General features: G+C 40.5%; 1 protein-coding gene across 12 annotated transcripts in view; it reads right to left on the bottom strand.

Moving 5' to 3' along the window:
* The window catches only part of SCMH1 (Scm polycomb group protein homolog 1), a 270467-nt gene that overhangs the window by 45980 nt on the left and 207297 nt on the right, over window positions 1–17190 (bottom strand). For all 12 annotated transcript variants that reach the window (XR_012081153.2, XR_013538465.1, XM_072980285.2 and 9 more), the window contains one exon: window positions 16561–16743. Coding sequence is in view for 10 of the 12 variants with exons in the window: in XM_072980285.2 (XP_072836386.1) it covers window positions 16561–16743 (183 nt within the window). In the remaining 2 variants the exon portion in view is untranslated. The remainder of the gene's footprint in view (window positions 1–16560; window positions 16744–17190) is intronic.

The following is a 17190-nucleotide window of genomic DNA, read 5'->3' as shown; positions in this document are numbered from 1 at the left end:
TGCAGCTGTTAAATTTATTTCACAGTGACTCTTAAAATAATAGTAGTCAACTAGTATGAAATACGGACAAGCCTCTATAATTCATAAAAACCATGTAAAGTCCATGTTAGCATTTAAGCCATTGGTTATAAGTGATTTTAATCTAAAAATCCATACCATTTCCTGCTGTACAAGATCTCTAGCCCTCACTTCATTTTTTTCATTTACATATAAAACAAAAAAAATTAAAGCCGTTTGCCTTATGATCCATTTCTGTAAAGTGACTAACTCATGGCACTTCACTTGTTTTATTCCTTATGTGTGATTGATGTTCTTCTATTCTAATTTTATTGGCCTACTGTCACTGCTCATGTATAGTTTTAAACAGTCATGGTAGACCATGCTGGGTGTTGAGCATGTTGAAAACACTTTAGACCTCTCCTATCCACTGCTACTGCTCTCTTTCTGGCACTTTCAATTATTCCTTTGGGGTAGCCTCTGTTGTAATAATCTGCTGCCATCCTATGGCTCTCCTCTAGAAAAACCTCCTCCTGGATTGAACTTTTTTTATACTGAGGAGCTGACTAAACAGTAAATTCCTTCTCACGTGTAAGGGATGGAATGATCTGTAATGTTAGAATCTCTTTTTAAAATGGACGTACAAAGGGAATATTAGTTGTTAAGCAGAATACTATTGAATCTAGATATGAAATGTGATTACTATCCCATTGCCACATGAATTTGATGTTGTGATATATTGCATTAAGCCACTCCCAAAAGCTATTTACTTTCAGTTTATCTCTGAATAAAATAAAAATGTCATCAATATAGTGCCAGAAGACTATTACATTATCATCATAAAAAAAGGATTGACACTTCTGGAGGTGCCATTCCCAAGGTTGCTAAACTGTTGACTTATTCTACAGTAGAGGGCAAACCCTCCTGGATGACGTCACAGCTGCTTGTGAGGGGCATGACTGCCCACCATTCTTCTTCTTTCTCATAGGTGCTAGAGAGCTTGCATAGAGCCTTTCCTTAGGCCAATTATAATGGCATGATGTAACCATTGTCCTATCTGAACTCTGTAACCAATCTGTATACTGTCCACTATCTGTGAGCTTGTAAGGTTAATAAAAGCACAGTCCTCCTGGGGGCAGGGCAGAATTTGTTGGGAACACATTTGGTGGTATTCTGCCTCTTCTACTAGTCGCCCATCAGGAGCACTGCTGGCAGACATCCCTGTGTGTGGCTTACTTCTTTAACTTCTTTCTCTAAGAGACTATTTACTATCCTGATTATCTGGTGATCATCACAATGCCCATCAGCCTTCTCATTTCATGACTCCAACAGACACTAACATTAATTGTATTTTGTTCAAAATCTGCCATATACAGACAAACAATACCTGGGGCTGAATTGTATTGGCTACTCCTTTGATTTGTAAACAAAACAAAAAAGGCTTTTTTTTTCAAACTGGAAAAAATTTGTGTTCCAAAATAGTATCTAATAACTCCAGCAGAAAATGTGTAGGTTTTTTTTAAAGAAACATCCTCCCAAGGTTTGTTCTACAGTACTGTAAGACTTTCAGTGCACCGTGTTTCTCTTGTTTTGGATATATGGACAAGTATGGTGGTTACCTGCAAAACTGGATCATATAATGATCCACTGGCTCCATTGAGGGTCTGTGGACATTTAGGTTGAGGGATTTCACTATATGCAGAACCAGCTAGGTGTCAGTGTGGAAATCCTCCTCTGGAGATGGTGGGTCTGCCAGGTCCGACTCTGGTGAGGTGAGCTAGACCAATGGACACGAGCCTGACTCTAACGGTTTGGGCTCTGGGATGGGGGGAAGCTACCAATTGTGGTCAATGTCAGAGTTGTAGCCCAGCTCCAAATAGCACTGACAATGGCAAAATGGCTGTTGAAGCAGTGCTCTTGACTCCAAGGCACCCAGAGAAGGGCCTGCTGGGTGGTGTTGAGGTCAGTCAACAGAGGCTTGATGACTGAGGGGGTTCACAGCATGAGCAGTCCCTCCTATCAGTTGGCCCTTCTGTGTCCTGGGGAAAAGTGCCACTGGTAAAGTCCCCAGAGCATACTGAGTGGGGAGAAGCTGAAGAGTGGCCTGTCTCTGATGCTGGTGGTAGGAAATAACTTACTGCTGGTGCTAAGAAAACCTCTGACACCGAGGGGCTTTTGGAAGGGCCTCAAAGCTTCTTTAATGCTAAGAGTCAATCACTGACACCAGGACAGCCAGATGATGGGTCTTGCTTTAAAGCTGACTGCTCACCTTTCATGGCGAGGGTGTCTGGAGGATGCTGAAACAAAGACAGGCATCGATGCCTGACAACAGTAAGCAAACCCTTCGGTGTAGCCATGCCTACGGTCGAGTGCCTCTTCATGATTCTGCTGACTGCAGTGTTTGTCAGAATCTGTGCAAGATAGTGAGTGGGGAGTTTGGTCAGGCAGATATTGGTATGCCTCTGCCACAGGTCAAGGTGGAAGGCCCACATTGGCATGGAGTGTGGATGCACTTCTATGTCCAGCGGCTGCAGAGTAGCTCGAGCCCTCCCCAAAGTGCTACCAAGGGATCAGGAGGAGTGCCAAAATGGAGACAAAACCAGTTTGTACATGTGATGCTGACAGCCCAGGGAGTGAGGAGCATGGGGAGATGGTTCATGAGCTGGCAGGGCTCATCTTCAGACAAAAAGTCAACACATACCAGGTCTCCAGAAGGACAATGTCCGTACGTCTGTGGGGGTCATAGAACATTTAGTTTTCATCGCGTTCACTTTCTTTGGTGGATGAGGCTCAGGGTGTGAGTGGTCAATTGATGTCTTCTGTTTATTCGGAGACATGCATGCTGCACTCAGAGGTTTCAATGTTGAAGCGAAGGGCTTGGCCCCCGACTGTGCTGCTGCCAACAGCATTGGCATTGATCTAGAATAAGATGGTGGATCTTCTGTACAAGAGGGGGTACCTAAAGGGTAAGGAACTGCCTTACAAGCAGACTGGGGCCTGGAAGCCCCTGGTTGGAGGGACTTTTTCCAAAGCTGAAACTTGAGTCTCAAGAACCGACTATGCAAAGACTCCCTTTCGAAAAATTTTACAGTGAGTACAAGAAGCTGAATGGAACTGAGAGGAGGGACTTTGTGCCAAGGGGAGGGAGAGAGGCTTATGCTAATATCTCTGTTTCCACACTACAGAAGCTCTGGAACATTCTGATGAGACTCTGTACATGCCTGAATCACCCTAAGCGTAATTCACAGAGGCCACAAAGAAGAATCACAACTTTCACATTATTACTTTACATTATCCTCTTGATTAAAATACATAAATAAAGACTACATTATCAGAAAGTGGAAAGATTGAGATACAAACATGCAGCATTGGTGAATAAAACCATAACAAAGGTTTTAACAAAAGGAAAAAATAGTCATTATCATTTATTTCTCTAGGGTGGTTAATATGGATATTTCTTAACTAGATCAATTGTATAAATAAAAATACTATTGTGGCATCCACCCAGGTCATGAATATTAATGTAATATCTGCATAGACCAATGGGAGTGCTGGAGAGGAAGAGTCATGAGATATAAGAGACTCAGCAGGAGGAGAGTTAGTCAGGGAGATTGAGAGTTTAGAGAGAGTGGTGGATGAAGGAGGATGTTTGTTTAAGAGTTAACAACACTGCTTGAATTATCATCATCTGTAACAATAAACAATTTCTATTTGGTTCCTTTTAAAAAGACATATGGTCTGGACCTTGTTCATCAATAATAGATACTGTTGATGTAATCAACTGGTGGCAGCTGAAAGATATGTAGCGTGAGCTCTTAGTCTGGTGAAACAAACAGGGGCCATGTGGGATCCTGAGAAATTGGTGGCACAGTGCTGGGATCCAAAACAATCTAGTAAAAAGATTGAATTTGCTTGAGTTGAATGTATTCCTAGCTAGAAGGGGTTAGGATATTTGGTAAGAAGTGTTTACCCATTAAAGTCTTGGTGAAGACTTAGTTTTGGGGCTTCTGAACCAGATCTGGGGAATCCTAAGAGAAGGAAAATACCTACTTAAGAGAATCCATTTTACCTCAGGGTTTACAACACCTAGTGGCTAGTTCAAAATCTGGAGCTCTGAGGGTAAAGAGCAGTGGCGGATAGAGTGGAGGCCTAGGTCAGGATGGATATGAGGTGATAAGAAAAGCTAAGCAGAAAGTTGTTCTTTTGTCTGGAGACAAGAATAACCCAGACAGGGAAATATTGTGGCAAGGGTGTGAACTTGGGAGTAGCTGAGGCAAGCTGCTTGGAAAAGTGCGACCTAGTTACAAGGAAAGCCACTGATAGAGAGAAAAAGAGCTTGCACTTTTGGCTATTGTGAGAGAAAAGAACCAATCCAGATTAATAAGAAATTTTATTGTTTATGCTGCCCAAAAGAAGTAAAAAGTTAGTTATGGAGGCACAAGTGCTGAGGAAAATTCAAAGGGATGAAGAAACTGAGGGACCGGTATTGATTGCCTCAAAGGAGGAAAATATTCAAAGCTCCCAAGATTTTGAAAAATGGAAACTAGAACAATAAGTTAAACTGAAGAAGGAGCTAGCTTTGAAAACCCAATTAGAGGAGCAAGCTATGAAAACCAATTAGAACTGGAAAAAGAATCAGAGAACTTGAACTTGAAAAGAAAAGGGAATTTGGGCTAGAAAACAGGCAAAGGGAATTTGTGCAAGAAAACAGGCTAAGAGAAAGAGAAATGCAATTTCAAATAGAGACGAAGAAATTGGAATTAGCTGCTCAAAATAATAATTCCACTGTGGGAAATCTCTCAAAAATCGACCTAAAGAAAATCACCCAATATAGGAAGGGGAATTGTCCTGTATCTTTCCTGATTTCATTTGATGATAATTTAAAGATCACAAAGAAGTAGAGTTTTATCTGAGCTTTATTCACAGATGCTTATGGAGCAAGCTAGAGATTTAGAGGGTTATAGAAAGATGGTGTATCCTCAATTTGGGATTAATTCAGAGCACCTCAGAAGGAAATTTAGATCAATTTCAAAGAAACCTGAGGAGTGTTTTGCCCAGCTTGGAGCAAGTTTAACCCCGTGTCTTAATAAATGGCTGGAACAGACACATGTCTCTACCTTAGATGAAATGAAAAATGTATTTGGACTAGAACAATTTTATTCAATTTTACCAGGGAAGTTACATTATCTTGTCAAGGATAAAGTTCCTAAAAATTTGCAACAGGCATCTGAATATGCTGATTCTATTAGTGGGATCAGAGATCCTCGATTTTCTGAGGTAAAATTTGGGAGGAAAGTGTGGTATGACAGTAAATCCAGTAAAAATAAAAGTTACCTCAGTCAGGTGCAAGCTAAGGGAAGACAATTTAAAGCCAAACCCTCATTCCCAGAGCAAAGTCCCCTGAAATCAATTAGTTCTAAGAAAAAAAAATTAATAAATCCCCTTATTTTAAGCATAGGGCTAATAAGAAATGTTTTTCCTGTGGAGAAAACGGACATTTTTGGGTTCAGTGTGAAACTCAAAAGAATAGGGATTTTAGCCAGAATAAAGGTGGAAATTACATTTGTGATTTGGAATTGCATGCATTGGTTTCTTGAACAGACTAGCCTAGCTAATTGGCCACGAATATTTTGCTACCATATAGAGCCCAGATTAGCCTGAGTGTAAACTCATGGACTGTCTGTGTTTGTTGCTTTTTCTTAACCAAGGGGATGGACTTGAGGAAGGAGTGTTAGTCAGGGCCTGGCTGAGAAATTGGGCTCATCTTAGCTAATAAGGACTGACTAATTCTCTGGAATCTCTCCATCTCTGGCATCCCCTAAATCTCCTTGGAGATGGGGGATTGCTTACATGGTGGCAGGGTGCAATCTTAATCACGCGCTGTGTTTACATAGTTGCAGTGGTTGGACGGAACACGGGCTGTGATTTATTTCATTTACTTGTGGAATGCACCAGGGCATCTCAATGCATGTGCTTTCACAGCTGGGTAATTCCAAGCTCCGGCATGGGAATTCCCATACTGTTTTACTTTGAAGAGCTATAAATCAGAGCTAAATTGCTTTTTTCTATTCAGCTAAGGGTCTTAAAGAAAAGACGTAGCTCTAGGGCGAAGTCTGTTAAGGGACCAATCCTGTACGTATTTGTTTATGTGTATGAGAATGCAGTTGCATTTCCTAGCAAGTCAGTGGATACCTTGCAGAGCTTCAGAGTAGGCCTGTTTTTTGTCAAGACAGATTTATGGTTTTATGGCTTTTCTCCTGCTCTAACGCTTCGGCTGTGGCAGCAGGAGAGTTGAAAGGCTTTTGGAGAGAAAGAATTTTTTCTTTTTGGTGTCTAGCTGCTGAGTTAGATGCAGTCTGCATGGAGGATCAGTCTGAGGACGAGGATTTCTTGGAATTGCCTAGAAAACAGTTTGTGACTCAGAGGGCAGTTAGAATTCATGGATTACAAACAGGTGGTGTAACATACAAGCTCACAGCAGAGGATATCCAGGAACTACTGGAATCTGACCCAGACCCAACGTGGTCTAAATTGAGGCAGATGGATCAGTCAGAGGACATGGCGGGTGCTAGCACTCCAGTCCGGGAGGGAGTGCCAGCCAGGGACATTGCTGATGAGACAGCAGCAGCAAACGGTGCTGAGGGGCCTGATCCTAACAAGAGTCTATCACCAGTGGATAAGTTAACAATTTGCAGATTTTGTTGCGTGTCACACTCAATCTATTCATCATCAAAATATTTCTGAACGTTTATTGAAGGAGTACAGAGAGAGGAAGGTGGAGCATTTGGTTTATGAGCTGAAGGAGAAAGAGAAATTTAAGAACTCAATAGCCAGTGTTGATAGAAGCAATCTACCTTACTACCATGATGGTGATGATATCTTATCTTTTTTTTCTAACTATGAGAAAGCGTGTAGAGATCTTAGGATACCTGAGGCCTGGTATGTTAAATTAACGCGTACGCAGTGCTCTGGGCAGCTTGCCAACATTGTAGCCAAATTGTCTGATGAAGAAATGGATTGGGATGTTTTTAAAGTCGTGGTGCAAAAAAAATTGGTTTTACTTCAGAAATACTGAGGCAGAACTTCAGAAAACTGATAAAACAGCCTAATGAGTGTTATTCTGCGCTAGCTGACAAGATAGAACATCTAGGTGACCAGTGGTTGAGCTCCTTGGGCGTTAGTACCTTTGAGGATTTGAGAACTGTGTTGTACATGGAGCATTTTCTTAATTTGGTGCCTTCAGAAATAAGGAGCACTTTGTTGGAGAGAGAATACAAAGACTTGCAAACCCTTGCTTTAAAAACTGATGAGATTCTCTCCTTTAAAAGGCCTGAACCAGCTGTTAGGGCAAGGACTGCACCAGTAGTGCCTAAGAGACAGAGCCAGTTTGATTTTAGAAAGCCTTTTTCTCAAGAGCCCAGGCAAACTTCATTTGAGCAACGCAGGAGCCTAGCTCCTAGCCAGACTAAAATGCCTCTTAAATGTTTTGAATGTGGTGACTCTCATCTACGACGAGATTGTCCAAGGTTAAATGTGCCTTCTAGCCAAGTTAAGGAGCCAGCTAGAAAAACTCCTGTCCCAGCCCCACGTAGATCCAAACCAGGCACTCCTAAGATGGCGTACGTAAGTTCTGTGCCAGTGGGAACTCAGCAAGTGCCAGCTGCTAGCAATGCAGTTTCTGTGCCTAACCAGTCAAGCATTGTGCCTACACAGAGTCAGGAAGGAGATAACTGTAACCCCTTCACAAGCCAGCGGAATGCAGGCAACAGTAAACCAATATGTGCCTAGAGTTTTGGACTTACAAATTGCTACAATTTCATCAGAAATTGTGAAAGAGTCAGAATCAGGAGAGAGATTTTCCATTATGGACCCTGATTACATAGTGCCAACTACACAAAGGGACTGGGCAACCACAACTTTTTCTGAGGTTGTTTTTCTTCACACACCAGGAGGTGATGTTGCTTTAAGTGCTTTTTGCGATTCGGGAGCCGATATTTCTTCGATAAGTAAACAATTTCTAGATCCCACCTTGATCCTGAACAACCTGAGGTGTCCAGTAAAAACTTATGGGTCTAAAGAGGCTGAGCAAAAGTATGACCCTTTGGCATATGTAAAAGTAACTTACAAGAATTGGTCCAGGTCCAAGCATATTTTAACTCATGAGGGAAAACCTGATTTTCTGCTTGGAAATGATCTTGCTTTTTTGGATCACATGCAAAGTCATAATGCAGCTTCTATGCAGGTAGTCACTCGTTCTCAAAGTAGGGAGATGCATGATCCTGAAATGGAGCAGGAATCCACTGAGGATAGCTCAGATGGAGACCTTATGCAACAGCAGCCTCTTGTGACCAAACCTGATAATGCAGCTACTACAGAGACTAAAATGGAGGATGTGACCCCAATGGGATCAGCTGACTTTAGACTGAAACAACTTAATGATCCCACTCTAGCTTCTTTAAGGTCACAAGCAGACAACTATGCTGAACGTCCTGTGCATCAGCAAGTTAGTTTCCTGTGGGGAGAAAATTGACTTTTGTACAGAGAATATTTCCCCAAATCCAACTTGGATGCCCAACCTATTCAACAGTTAGTCGTGCCTACGGAATATAGACTGAGAATACTAGAAATGGCTCATGACCATCCGAGTAGTGGGCACCAGGGAATACAAAAAACCCTAAAGAGGATTTCTCAACATTTTTACTGGCCTGGTATTTCAAAAAATGTAAAGGACTATGTCAGTTCTTGTGACTATTGCCAACGCACAGGCCATCAAACTGACAAGGTAAAGGCTGAAATGCAGATTATGGAGATTCCTGACCAAGTGTTCCAGTGTTTGCAAATGGATGTGCTAGGACCTTTTGTTCCTACTAAATCTAAGAAGAAATACATCATTTCTTTCAACTGTTCGGTCAGTAGGTGGATCAAAGCCTATCCTATCAGCAACCTTACAGCTACCACCATAGCTAGAATCATCGTGGACTTGTGCTCACGTATTGGAGTACCATCCAAAATAATTTGTGATCAAGCAGGAGCTTTTACAAGTGAACTTATGCGTAAGATCTGCGAGATAAGTGGAATAACCTTGAGTTTTAGCACGGCCCATCATCCTCAATCTCATGGTATGGTGGAAAGAGGTCAACAAACTTTGCTTAGGATGATTAAAACTTTGACCCAAGAATATGGAAACATTTGGGATGAACTTTTGCCTTTTGCTTTGTTTGCTTACCGTAGCTCAGCTCATTCTTTGTTAGGTGGCTTTTCTCCAAGTGAGGTGGTATTTGGAAGAAATCTACAAGGACCATTGGACTTCCTGAAATCTGATTGGGAAGGTGTGATTAAAAGTAGTACTGTGCCAGTTGCTGATTTTGTCAGAAAACTTCAAGAGAAACTCTTGGCTGTCCAGGAGTTGGCCAGAGACAATTTGTTAGACGCTCAAGCAAGTCAGAAGTTCTTCCATGACAAGAGATCCAGACACAGGGAATTTTCTGTGGGTGATTTGGTACTTGTTCTGAACCCACTCAGACCTTCTAAGTTAGAAGTGGTCTGGGAAGGTACAGGTGAAATTGTTCAAAAATTGGGAAATGTCAATTATCTTGTCAAAATGTTGAATTCTAGTAAGAAACTTGTTCTTTACCATGTCAACAGTTTGAAATTGTACAAAGATAGATCTGCAATGGTTTTTCAATGTCATGCTGAATATTTTCATGCTGCAAATGAACCTATTGAGATGTTGTCTGAATTGCAAGATGCCGGTACATGGTCTGATAATCTTGTTTTAACAGGTACCGTTGATCAGAAAGAAAGGTTGTTTCAAATTTTAGAACAATACCAAGATGTGTTTTCAGATAAACCAGGTTACACCAATTTGATCAGTCACGTGATAACTACTGAGAACAATGCCCAGCCCATACAGTCTAGCCCATATAAAGCAATTGGTAATCATGCTATCCAGATTGAACAAGAGATACAAAAGATGTTATCTTTGGGGGTGATTGAACCGTCATTCTCCCCTTGGGCTTCTCCGGTGGTACTGGTGCCAAAACGTAACGCTTTGGGTGAAATTCTCGAGGAAGTAAGATTTTGTGTTGACTACAGAAAGTTAAACAGTGTTACTGTTCCAGATCCATACCCATTGCCTAGAATGGATGATTTAATTGAACATCTTTCAAAGGCTAAGTTTATCAGCATTCTCGATCTAAAGAATGCTTATTGGCAGCTCGATTTGGCCGAAGATTCACGAGATAAGACCGCTTTCATCACACACGTGGGAACTTTTCGTTTCCGACGGTTGCCATTTGGTTTGAAGAATGCTGGTGCTTCATTTCAAAGGATGATAGACAAACTCTTACAAGGTTTACCTTTTGCAAGTGCTTATCTTGATGATGTTGCTATTTTCAGTTCTGATTTTGATTCTCACATGTCTCACATTGAAACTGTTTTGTCCAGACTTCAGCAAGCAGGACTGACAGTCAAAGCCAGCAAATGTCAATGGATGCAAGGAAAAGTCATGTACTTAGGTCATTTGATTGGGCAAGGAGAAATTCAGACTCTGCAAGCCAAAGTACAATCTATTAATGACTGGCCTATTCCAAAAACTAAGAAACAGGTACGTTCGTTTTTGGGCCTAGTCGGCTACTACAGAAAGTTCATACCTGATTTCAGTCATTTGGCTTCACCTCTGACAGAGCTCACTAAGAAGAGACAGGCTGTCAAGGTAAAATGGACACCAGAGTGTCAAGGTGCCTTTGATGCTTTAAAAGCTAAGATTATGGATGCACCTATACTGAAATCCCCTGATTTCAACAAACCGTTTATTTTACAGACAGATGCCTTTGAATTGGGCCTTGGTGCCGTATTGTTACAGCAAGGAGAGGATGGGAACCTTTATCCTATCTCATACTTCTCTAGAAAACTCTTGGAAAGAGAGAGAAATTACGCAGTACCTGAAAAAGAGGCTCTTTCCATATTTTGGTCTCTAAATTTACTTAGACCTTACCTATGGGGGCATAAGTTTACCCTCCAAACAGATCACAGAGTGTTAGTTTGGTTGCAGGAGATGAAATCTCACAACCAAAAATTGTTGAGATGGGGTCTAGCATTGCAAGATTTTGATTTTGAAGTTCAACACATTCCTGGAAAGTTGAATGTTGTGGCAGATGGTCTTTCTAGAATGTACTGTGAAGATTCTTATGAACCTGAACGTTGAAACAATGTATTCAACAGTGTGCTATGTTTCAGTATTGTTATAGTTTAGTTACTTTTGCTTGATTTCTTAAAATTAGATCAAATTAACTGCTCTGAATTTTAACGATTATCAGGGGTGGCATGTGATGATTTGTGTTTTTATGTGTATTAGAATGGGATATGTAGTCCTAAGATTGTCCCAATAGCATCCATCTTGATTTAATGTCTGTGTCTGTGGTAGGAAAATTTTACATGCTGTTTCAGAGAAGCTTTGTTCTCTGGTTATCTAGTTGCTAAGGAGAGCAGAGAGTTACATTCCTGGTAGTCATAATAATTCTGCTACAAAACATGATAACTCAAGCTCCCATGAGAAAGTTAGGCGAGACAACAAGACCCAGGAGGGGGTGTTCCTTATGAGGAATTCTGGGAAGAAGAAGGAAGTTGGTAGAGTTGGGGAAAAGATGGAGTTTGACTGAGAAAGGACAGACATGTGCTTTTTCCCAAAATGGATTATAACTTTTGAATGGAGCCTTTTTACCAACTTGGTCATTTGGATTACAACTGGAATCTAACCTTTTCTGATGGACTATGGAGTCACAGGATACGTAAGAAAGACAACGCCTATGCATATTTCTAGCTTAGTATGTTTTCTTGTGTTATTTTTCTTAGCTGGAGTTTGTGGGGTGGTCTGTCTTGACATGGAAATGTTTCTAACTGAATTGCTTTGCTATAATCTGAATTCTTTTCTGAACCATGTTTCTTAATAAAGCAGTAATGATTTGGAATTGCATGCATTGGTTTCTTGAACAGACTAGCCTAGCTAATTGGCCACGAATATTTTGCTACCATATAGAGCCCAGATTAGCCTGAGTGTAAACTCATGGATTGTCTGTTTTGTTGCTTTTTCTTAACCAAGGGGATGGACTTGAGGAAGGAGTGTTAGTCAGGGCCTGGCTGAGAAATTGGGCTCATCTTAGCTAATAAGGACTGGCTAAACTCTGAAATCTCTCCTTCTCCGGCTTCCCCTTAATCTCCTTGGAGATGGGGGATTGCTTACAACATTCAGCCTAAAAAAGTATTTCTCTTTCAGTCTTCAGCAGCTGAACCCAGTGGCAGCCCTGTTGCTAAGGGATTGGACTTGGCAGAGAGCCCAGAACTTCCAGAGGCTAAAGTGTTACAGTGCTTATTTTATCAAGTGCAATCAAATTTTACTAGACAGCTCAGGAGAATTAATTTTTATAAATGGCCAGACGTATCTTAGCCTTAAAGCTTCATGCTCACAGATAACTATTTGCCATCCTGATATAATCCCTGAGGAAGACATGAAAGAACATGAGAAGGTCTCCATTAAAGGGATTGGTTTCGATTTGGTGGTCCTACCGACAGCCAAAAATCTGTGAACAAAATGGGTGGTCTGGTATATGGAAAGTAGCAGTGTCAGACCAAATCCCAGCTCCTTGTCTGATTGGTTTAGATCTAGCTAAGCATGTGCAGAGTGTTTTAATAGTAACCCATTCTCAGAAGAAGCAGATTGATGCCACTGAGGGAACAGCTGAAACTCTTGTTGAAAGACTCACTTTAGGTGAACATCCTGAAATGAGAGAGAGCCGATTTCGTGCTAATGAAAAATCCTAATAGTTCCTCCTTTATTAAGGAGCAGAAGTAACATATTACCTTAAATGATTGCTTTGGAAAAGTTAATGAGAATCCCATTCCACTGACCCCTGAACACCCAGAGAGGTATTGTGTGGAAAAAGATTTCTTATATAGAGAGGTTTTAATGACTCCTCATGGGGGGGGAGGACCCCCACAAGCAGCTAACTGTCCTTGTTAAATACAGAGAAAATATTTATTTATTTATTTATTTATTGGACTTATATACCGCCCCATAGCGCTACAAGCACTCTCCGGGCGGTTTACAATTTTTTTTTAATTATACAGGCTACACATTGCCCCCCCCAGCAAGCTGGGTACTCATTTTACCGACCTCAGAAGGATGGAAGGCTGAGTCAACCTTGAGCCGGCTACCTGGGATTTGAACCCCAGGTCGTGAGCACAGTTTTAGCTGCAGTACAGCGTTTTAACCACTGTGCCACAAGATTGTAGAAAAGGCACACAGAGATGTATTTGGGGAACACATGGGCATCTCACACACCAAGCAAAGGGTGGCACAGGACTTTTATTGGCCAGGGATGGGGAAGCAAGTTAAACAATATTGTCAAAGCTGTGATACTTGCCAAAAACGAGGTACTGGGAATGACAAGATGAGGGCTAAGCTATGCCCATTGCCAGTGATCTCCAACATGTGAGTTTGCAAAAGTCCTTAGAAATAGGAGAGCAAAACTTAAAGAGTGCTCAAGAAAAGAATAAAAGCTGGTATAATAAAAAGGCCCGGGAAGAACACTCTGTCCTGAGGACGAGGTACTGATGCTGAAGCCCATAAAGGAAAATAAATTGTAGTTAGCATGGTCAGGACCAGTAGATTTGTTACAACAGCACTGGAAAGCTGAAGAGACTGGTATTAAGAAGGCTCCATATGCAGCTGCAAAAGCACTGAGAATCCTGCAAAACAAGCCCCTGCCTGAGAAACCAGAGTTTGACAGGAGAGAACCAGATGATGAAAATCTTAAATCTGAAATGAGCCAAAGTGGTTGAGATTTCATTTAAAATGAACTTGCCTGTGAATTTTAAGGTTACCCAGGAAAGTGGCCCCCCTCATATGAAGAGCTTTGTGACTAAAGTACCTGTAGGAGAGTTTATAGGTGAGGGTAAAGGCAAGTGCAAAAAGATTTCAAAGAGGAATTCAGCCATAGCTGGAGGAGCTATGGAGGAGTTGAAGAAACTGCCTTCGCATCCCAGTTAAGAAAACAGGCTTCACCTGAAAGAGGCGAGCTGAGGACATCCAGTGAATGTCAGAGTGCCAGGTAGCCTTCGATTGTCTGTAGAGGGTGCTGATTTCAGGACCTCTCCTTATTCCACTGGACTTTGACCGTGATTTCATAATCTACGTGGATGCATCGAAGGTGGGACTGGGAACCATGCTTTGCCAGGCAGATGACAGCGGGAGTCTACACCCAGTGACTTTTATCAGCAAGAAACTCCAACCTGGTGAGAGAGATCTATCCACCACTGAGAAACAGTATAGACACTGCAAAAGCTGAAGTTGTACATTTGGGGTAGAAGATCTGTCGTGTGCACCAACCACTCTCCTCTTCTATGGCTAAGGACTATTCGATCCAACAGCAGCAAATTGATGAGATGGGTGCTGATTCTGCAAGACTTTGACTTTGAAATCCACAACATAAAGGGGACACAGAATGTGGTTGCTGATACCTTGTCTTGAAGGCCAATTGACTAATGGGTGGAGAAAAATTTGTAATATTGTATTAACTGTTCTGTTTGTGTAATAGTTATGGAATATGCTTAAAGTACAGAGTTTGATTAGATATTAACAAGCTAAAAGGTATGAATAGTGATGGTAAAAATAATGGCGACTATCCTTATTAATGTAAAAGTAATGTAATGTAATTCATTTTAATGTAAGTAATGTATCCTTATTAATGTAAGTAATGTAAGAGGTTAATATATATTGATGTAAGAGTAATGTAATGTATCCTTAGTGATGTAATTAATGTAATAGGTTGGTATTTGTATTCTTCCATAAACCTTCATTTGTTTATGAGGGCAAACCATTAAGTTTCCCCTCCTAAAACAAACTTAATAAGGGGGGCGGAATGTGGTGTCCATCCAGGTAATGAATATTAAGGTGATATCTGCATAGACCAATGGGAGTGCTGGAGGGGTGGAGTCACGAGATATAAAATTCTCAGTAGAAGGAGGGGGAGTTAGTCAGGGAGATTGAAAGTTTAGGGACAGTGGTGGTTATGAGTGGATGAAGCAGGATGTTTGTTTAAGAGTTAAGAATATTGTTTGAATTATCATCACCTGTAACAATAAACAATTTCTATTTGGTTCTTTGAAAAATGACATATAGCCTGGACCTCGTTCATTAATGAGGGGCACACAGTGTGAGCTCTTAGTTTGGTGAAACAAAGAGGGGCCACATGGGATCATGACAACTATCTTCAGGTGAATTACAAAGGGCCAATCCCTTCCAAGCAGATGTTCTCAAATCTAACATACCTGCCTCAAATGACACCCAGTACCAATCAAACTGAGCTGTGGGTTCTTTCATAGTATATCTGGCTATGTAAACGTTCTGTAAGAGCTCCAAAGAGTTGAGACTGCATTTTCTTTTCATTCTATAATAAATCCATGCTTTAAATACTTCTTGTTGATGGTTTTAAATGCATACCATATAGCATGTAGCCTCAAAGCAAGATTTAAGTTTTTGTTGAATAAAACATTCATCTTAAAGAACCTGCTCTGGACCAGCTGTGTTCAGACTTTTATTGTATGGCTATATTTCGCTATTCATTCCACCACATTCCAAGATACTTAATTGTCTGTCAACATTTTATTTGGTATTTTTAATTGTATTTAACCTTTAATCACCTATAATTATAGAGGTAATTAAGCACTTAACCAAACAATTCATTAAACACTTCCCAGCACCTCTCTTAAGTCTTAATGACTTGTTTAAAAAGAGGGTAGTCTCTGATCTCTAAACATAATTTCAAGCCTTGTTATTTAAACAGGAAATCTTGTCTTGTTATTTAAACAGCCAGCAGCTGTTCATTCTGTTATTTCAATGACATTGAAGAAATTAAAAATAGATGGCCAGGATTCACTTTAACTGTGAACCTTCTCAAGTAACATGAGACATTTCCAAAATCAGAGCATGAGCAGAATCTGAGGTATATTTGATTAACACATCTCTAACCAGATAGCAGGTTTAGAAGGCACATCTGAGGTTTCCAGATAAATTAAAACTATGTATGTGAGATAAACACAGAAGTTAATGGAGATGGTGTGCACAAAGACAGAACAGCAAGACAGAGCCTCTGGTGTCGTCATCATCATCATCATCATCATCATCATCATCATCATCATCATCATCATCATCATCATTATTATTATTATTATTATTATTATTATTATTATTATTATTATTATTATTATTATTATTATTATTATTATTATTATTATGCTTTACTGTTTTTTTTCCTGCTTTCACATTCCTCTCCATTCAAGTAGCACTTCCAAAAAGTCTGGATATGGTCAGCTTTTTACCAGAGGAAATAAAAAAAAATCAAGTTCTGTTTCAAATTTAGGAGTGGTGCACATGAAATGTCCGATTGCAAAATGTGTTAAAATTGCAAATATCTGCTTGAAAAACAGCACTAGCTTGGCATTTTGTTTGGTGGAATTTACTCAGTTTGTGAAAATTACCATAGCTATCCTCATCCCAGCTCCTACCTGGTAGGTACCTGTTGTGGTCATACTCGCGGGAGTGTTGCACATGGTGCTGAGTGAATGGCTGGTTTCCAAAGAGGTTGTCACTGCGAAGATTGTGGCAGAGTTTCTCCAGGAAGCGGAGGACATAAGTGATGCTATTCACTGCTGGTAAGTTCAGAGTATGCTGCTCATGATCAAACATAGCTAGTTTAAACAAAGAAGACAAAGCCACACATATAAAAGTCTAACAGAAGTGGGCTAGAATTACATAAAAATCCTCCAACTCTACAGCCTAATGGAAGGCACAACTGTTAACTTTTATTATGCCTTCAATATCAGCACCCCTCCAAATATTATCTTTCTGAAAGAACTGTGGAGTGAGGAAAATGAATGACAACTAAAGCATTTGGTTCACAGAAAGCAGAGAGGTGGGTATCTTACAACAGAACATCTGACATGAAATATCAGAAACTGATCTCCAAAATTTGCCTTTTTTGGATTATGGTAGTTTCAGTATATATTTTAGGATAGCCATAGCAACTTTAAGTCAGCTTATCATGGTTTATTTAAGTAAATAAAATAGCATTAATTCTGCTATATTCTTTCATTTTTGCATACCATTTATCAATAAACAGATATTCTGTCTGAGTG

The sequence above is a fragment of the Pogona vitticeps genome, chromosome 9, assembly GCF_051106095.1.
Source record: "Pogona vitticeps strain Pit_001003342236 chromosome 9, PviZW2.1, whole genome shotgun sequence".
Taxonomy (NCBI): Eukaryota; Metazoa; Chordata; class Lepidosauria; order Squamata; family Agamidae; genus Pogona; species Pogona vitticeps.
This window is presented reverse-complemented; position numbering and strand designations above follow the sequence as displayed.